This window comes from Hemitrygon akajei, chromosome 18 (assembly GCF_048418815.1).
Source record: "Hemitrygon akajei chromosome 18, sHemAka1.3, whole genome shotgun sequence".
NCBI lineage: Eukaryota > Metazoa > Chordata > Chondrichthyes > Myliobatiformes > Dasyatidae > Hemitrygon > Hemitrygon akajei.
The window spans coordinates 43,765,813-43,772,393 of record NC_133141.1 but is presented as its reverse complement, the minus strand read 5'-3'; the positions used below and the strand labels follow the sequence as shown (position 1 = coordinate 43,772,393).

The 6,581-nt window shown below is 39.6% G+C and overlaps 1 protein-coding gene across 1 annotated transcript; it reads right to left on the bottom strand.

Moving 5' to 3' along the window:
• Positions 1-597: 597 nt before the first annotated feature.
• Positions 598-5,153, bottom strand: rpl27 (ribosomal protein L27). The gene is made up of 5 exons (XM_073071538.1): positions 5,079-5,153; positions 4,018-4,100; positions 2,763-2,932; positions 1,376-1,486; positions 598-689 (listed from the first exon to the last, which is right to left on the bottom strand). Exons 2-5 carry the CDS (start codon positions 4,096-4,098, stop codon positions 641-643), a joined length of 411 nt encoding a protein of 136 aa, XP_072927639.1. The 5' UTR covers positions 4,099-4,100; positions 5,079-5,153; the 3' UTR covers positions 598-640.
• Positions 5,154-6,581: the final 1,428 nt, after the last annotated feature.

The window sequence follows — 6,581 nt, the reverse complement described above, 5'->3', positions numbered from 1 at the left end:
GTTAATTGGTCACATGGGTGTAACATAACAGTGTGGGTTCATTGGGCTAGAAGGCCCTGTTACCATGTTGTATTTCTAAAAATAATTTTTAAAAAATCATGTCATTCTCCCTTGCTTGCACACCCCATGAACCAGTTATGTAGATGATCACACTGTAGAAGGCTAACAGAATTAAAATATTTGCTCATTCATTGTTTAGCTCAGTTCAGATTTTAGCACACTAACTGTATCCCAAGTAGAATCAATTGACTACTACAAAATTAGCATTTGGTTTCTCTAATCTGCTATTTTCTTCCACCATAATCCATCTTCCCCCACCACACCATGAAACCTGCCACAATTTACAGGATTCTATATTATTTTAACCTTTACTTCTCAACCCAAGTATGTCAAAGTTTTGCTAAAAATCAACTTAAGACTATCGTTTCTGGGTTAAATGCAGAGAAATGGGACATCCACTTTCTACATGGCTGTCCCAATACAGAAATTATTGAAAATGCCAGATCAACAAATAAGCTTTCTTCTTGGGCTTCAGACGGGTACAAGTAACGTCAGATCAACAAATTTCCAGTACTCAGGCAATGAATGACACTGATATTAAATACAATTTAAATGAAATTTATTTTATCTGATATACAACTTAGAACCGGAGCTTCTGGAAGAACCATTTGTTTTTTCCTGTCTTGTACCTGCACAAAATTAAAAAAAAAAACATTATTTCCTCAAAATACAAGTACTCTACAATTATTGCCACAAATATAAGACAATCAATTAGCACATAATACACTGCCTGTAATATTACCAACTGAAGATACCTCATATATTGAAGTTTTCTCTTCAGATGAATGCTAGGCAGTAATCTTAACTAAAATTACTCTTTGGTAAAAAGGTATTGTGCTTATATTTCCCCAACAATGAATATTGCACTAAATAAGTTAAATCGCAAAGGCTTGGATTTAAAAAGTATTTACTTTAGATATATATTACTGATCCTCCCACCAAAGGGTAAAAGATGTGATGGAACATACCAATCTAGAGACTAGGAACTTGTTAAATATGCACAGCATTAGTCTATACATTTTGGGGAGGGAAAAATCACCAGCACAACAATGAAGTTGGGAGCACAACTTGATCATTCATATGCATTTAATCAAATTAGATTTCTCATGGGTCTCACCAGTTTAAATGTGGACAGCCCCACTTTTAAACACATCATTATTTGCAAGATCAATGAGTACATTCCCTCCACAGCTATTTTCATGGTAAAGGACAATTTTTCCTCCCCAAAATGAACTTCATGCAAGCAACGATAGTAGCACAAATGACTAATACTCAGGTACAAAGTTCTTCATCTCAATCTCACATTTTTCCATACCTTTCCTCAAATTTTACTTTGGCTTCCCGTCTGGCTTTTCTTTTCAAAGCAGGATCCCTGAAAACATCCTTGTTCACAATGGTCTTATCCAGGGGAATGTCAACGGAGTATCTGCAAATAAAACAAAAAAAATCCATAATTACCAGCGACTATGGGGAACTTGAAATAGACTGATCCATATATGCACTTGATTCTTTAATAACAGAAGCCCTAAGTTTCCTTAACGTCCATAAAGCTCCATCTGATCCTAGACTGGTAGCAGTGGCAGGGACAGGAAATGTCAGCTGGGACTACATTTTGATACTAAAAAAAACTTCAAAATAGCCAAAATACACTGTCTTGGATCACAAATTCAACCAGAAAACCAAAATAAGAAAACTAAACTGGTTTTTAATCTTCATTTTATATGAAATGTAACCTTAACTCAAAAAATGTAATTAATAATAAATATAAAGAAATTTACACAATTAGATGTTCTGGCCAAATTTCCCCCCCACAAAGTCATGGTTGTCAAAGAAGCCTATTTATACAAGGATCAACTAACGAAAAAAGACGCAAACTTCAGCAGATTACACAAGGCTATCTACTCCACAATAAAATTTGTTAACTATTTTAGAACTTCAGGCAACTTGTATTGAAAACTCATTCATAATAGATAAATGTACACAAAATTAGCTATACTGTGGAGGTAGAAGAGTGAAGATGCTGGAAATGTGGAGGAACACAGTAGAAGGTAGTAAATTCTCTTGCTTTGTAAAAGGTGGAGTGGATGTGGCCTATCTAGCAATGGCACACATCCATGTTCTCAACACCACTATTTGAATAAATTACCAGGCACATGAAGAGTGGTTGAGAGCTTTTTCCTCTTTATCAATTGGACATGTACAAATGTTCAAATTCAATAACTTCCTCATACAGGGGCATCACTACATATTTCAGCTAATCAAGGGGTACGGTGGGTTTGATAAAAGCAAGCAAAGCAAACCAACAGTATATTATGTTTCCCTTCAGTTTGCCACACATGCAAACATTCTATCATGAGGAACAACCGACTTTTTCAGTCTTTCTCTCCACCCCGAAACCTCTATAATTAACTCACTGTGTAAAGACAAACTAACTACACTTGCAGGATAACATCGAGTCATTTCAGAAGAGCCAGATTAAGATAAAACCCCACACCCTACAATATCTATGAACTTCTGCAGTAATTTTGAAGGGCTTTTGATGCTATTTAAGATGGTAGGCAACCTTGGAATCTGATCCTCTTACATCTAAATTGAAGTCTTTCCACTAGGGAGTAATCTTTCTGAAACGTATTTCAGAACACATTACTACAGAGGCAGAAAAGGAAATCATATGAAGACACAGAATATGTTCCAATACTCACCTGGTTGGCATCAGATGGTTGTAGTTGTAGACTTTCACAAAGGACTTGATTTTGGACCTCTTGGCCACCTTTTTCTTACCCATCTTGGCAGTCACTTTTCGAGGGTAACGATCAATACCAGCAACAAGGGCATGACTGTAAGGCCTGTCAGAAGTCCCATCATCAATGTTCTACAAGAAAAGCACATTTAAATTTATTGCCCTTTGCAAATAAGACAATTCCTATTCAAAATCTAGCTACCACTGGTGGTTAGGCAGTATACTGCAGTATTAGGTTCTCAGAACCCGTGTCCCTGGAATCATGAACAGAGTACAGAACAGAGCATTTCAATTAACAGAGTACACCAAGGGGCAGGCTGACCTGCTGAATATTTCCAGTAATTTGTTTCTTTGCTCTAAACGCCCAGTATCAGCAGTTTTTTTGGACTATCAACCCATATTTTTCTGTTGGCCACCAAGATAAAAGGTCAACAGAGGTTCAGCAAGCCAGGCAACATCTATGGAAATGAATACAGTCAACGTTTTGGGCCGAGACCCTTCATCAGGACCAGAAAAAAGATGAGAAGTCAGAGTAGGAAGGTGGAGGGAGAGGAGCACCATAAAGAGGTGAGAGCAAGAAATGGGAATGGGGGCAAGTGCATTTACTGGAAGATTTGAGAAATCAATATCATTATTCCACCCCCACACCCCGAGGGTAGCAGAGATCACAGAAGGGAATCTGTAGTACACACAAAATGCTGAGTTTCTCCAACAATTTGTGTGTATTACTTCGATTTTCAGCATCTGCAGATCTTCTCTTGCATTACCTGTTGCCCATCACCACTTCCACTTATCCCAATGCTTCCATCATATCTGACGCCATGAAGTTTCAAGTGCCACATGCAAGTAGTCCATTTCTGCCTGTCATGTCAATACTATTGACTTCAAAACCAGACCAACATACAGCAGAAGCTGGACTATATGGCCATTATCAATTTATTAGCATTCTTAACACCAGAAGGATTTTGTTTAATAGCAAGAATGAACCATTAACTAAATCCCCATGAAGTATTCAGTGACACCTTACTACACAAATTTCCACCTTCAAGTACAGCTGTTTTTGAAATACATTAATTCATTGAGAATTATTTAAAGTTTTATAGACAGTAGCAAATTTTCCTTAAAAATGAAATGTAAACACACTATTTACAGGCCAACCTTTTTTTAATGACTGAATCATGAAAATCCACCCAGAACTACAATTATAGGAATTGTACCTTTACAATAACACCTTTGCGTCCAGCATAGCGACCAGCCAGCACCAGAACCACCTTCCCGGGTTTCATAAATTTCCCCATTTCTGCAAGAAACAAAGGTTGATGCATCACAAAAACAGCACATCAAAAACAAGTAACTCTGATATACAGGCAGTATATGCTCTTTTCAGTCATAAGGCACAAATCCTAGCACGAACCTAATACAGTAGAGGGAAATGCTGCAAGGTGCTGTTTCTGACAAGGTTGAAAAATTAGCAAGATCCCATCGGACTAGTTCAAAGACCAAAGGCAGTGCTGATAGGCTGAGAGCGTTCATCCCTGGGATCTGGCCAACAATGATTCCTCAAATCTAAATGACTAAATCATTCATTCAGTTCTTAAATTGCTGTTTATGGGCACACAAACCTCCACGGATTCAAAGTGCCTGGGACACGTTGAAAGCCAGACTTAAGAAAGGCCTTCACGAAAGGTTGTCCCAATTTTTATCTGTAGGATCGTGCTGATTCTCGGTTTCCGCATAAACGATTATGTTTCAAAACCCACGACATAGAATGTGAAAAGGAACTCGTCTGGAAGGCAACTCATTTAATACCAGATACATATGAGGAACCTTCCCAGTCTGGCGGCACCGAGACTCTCTGAAGCCCCATGTTCCGCCTGCTCCCGCAGCGGGGGCCTACGGTTATTGCCCAGCCTGGCCCCCACGGGTTGCCGCCTCAGTACGTGAGCGTGAAGCCCAACAGCCCACGGCCCGGCTTCAGCATGCCGGGCTTAATGCAAAGCCTAGCCCATCTGTAGAGCGGCTGCACCCGCTGCAGGAGCCGGCAGGACGTGGGGCCTCAGAGAGTCTCGGTGCTGCCTGCCCAGGAAGGCTCCTCATCACCCCCCCCCCCCCCCGCCGCCCATCAACCATTAAAATACACTGATAAAACGGACATCAAGTCGTCAAATAAGTAGCTGAACACCAGGAGAGAGACCGCCTGTTTCTCGGCGTGAGGCGGTAAGGAAGCTATGAGACCCAAGGGCGAAGGATGGCAATGGATAGTGAAGGAAGACATTACCAGCGGTGTTGCTCGATGGCCGTCGCCCACAGTAGAGGAAGGTAGGTCGTTCTCGCTGAACTTTGACACCTCTCCCCCGGCGACGTCACTTCCTTTGCTGCAAAGCTGCACCAAACAACCTATATTAGCAGCAGGATGTACAATGTGGCAAAGGGTTCGCCATCTGAAATGTTTAGCGCGTCTCTCTCCTTTGAGTGTTTCATAATCATAATCAGCACTTTATGATTTTGTTTCCGATTTCCAACATCTGCAGTTTATATTTTTCCTAACAATGTAGCAATTTGTACACCAAATCAGGTTTATTATCAGTGACATGCGAAAACTTCACTGAAAGTTACAAAAATAAGTAAATGATGTGAAAAAGAAACAGCAATGTATGGGCTCATGGACCATTCATGGATTTTTAAACTATTCAATATATGTATACTGTAATTGATTTACTTATTTATTATTATTTTGTGTTCTTTCTGTATATTATGTATTGCATTGAACTGCTTGCTGCTAAGTTAACAAGTTTCACGTCACATGCCGGTGATAATAAACCTGATTCTGATTCCAATTCAGAAATACTGTAAACACAAGATATTCTGTAGAGGTTGGAAATGTTGAACAACATTCAAAGTTCAAGGTACATTTTATTTTCAGACCACATTTATGTCATCACATATAAACCTGAGATTCATTTCTCTGCAGGCATACTCAGCAAATCTATGAGATCAATGAAAGATCAACCAAAGAACAACAAACTGCAAATGTAAATATAAATAAATAGCAATAAATAACCAGAGTATGAAAGTCCTTAAAGTGAGATCATTGTGGGAACATCTCAATGGGTGGGCAAGTGAGTGTAGTTATTCCCTTTTTGTTCAAGAGCCTGATGGTTGAGGGGTAGTAACTGTTCTTGAACCTGGTGGTGCGAGTCCTGAGGTTCTTGTACCTTCTACCTGATGGCAGCAGCAAGAAAAGAGCATGGCCTGGGTGGTGAGGATCTCTGACGATGGATGCTGCTTTCCTATGACAGCGTTCCATGTAGATGTGCTCAATGGTTGCTCACAAAATGCTGGGGAAACTCAGCAAATCAGGCAGTAGTTCTGCTGCCTGATTTACCGAGTTCTTTGAGCATTTTGTGTTTATCATTTAGAAAGCTGATGATGGAGGGTGAAAAGCCGTTGCTAAAGTGTTGAGTGTGGGTGTTTTGGCTTCTGTACCTCCTCCCTGATGGAAGTAACTAGGAAAGGGCATGTCCTGGATGGTGAGGATCCTTCATGATGGATGCGACCTTAAAATTAATTTTCTTGCAGACATTAACAGGAAAACAAACAAGTGCAATAGAATTTATGAAAATTACACATAAATACAGACATAAATCAGCCAATGTGCAAAAGAAAACAAAGTGTGCAAATGGATAAATATATAATATTGAGAACAGGAGTTGGAGAGTCCGTGAAAGAGAGTCCATAGGTTGTGTGCAGTGATCAATTCAGTGTTGAGGTGAGTGAGGTT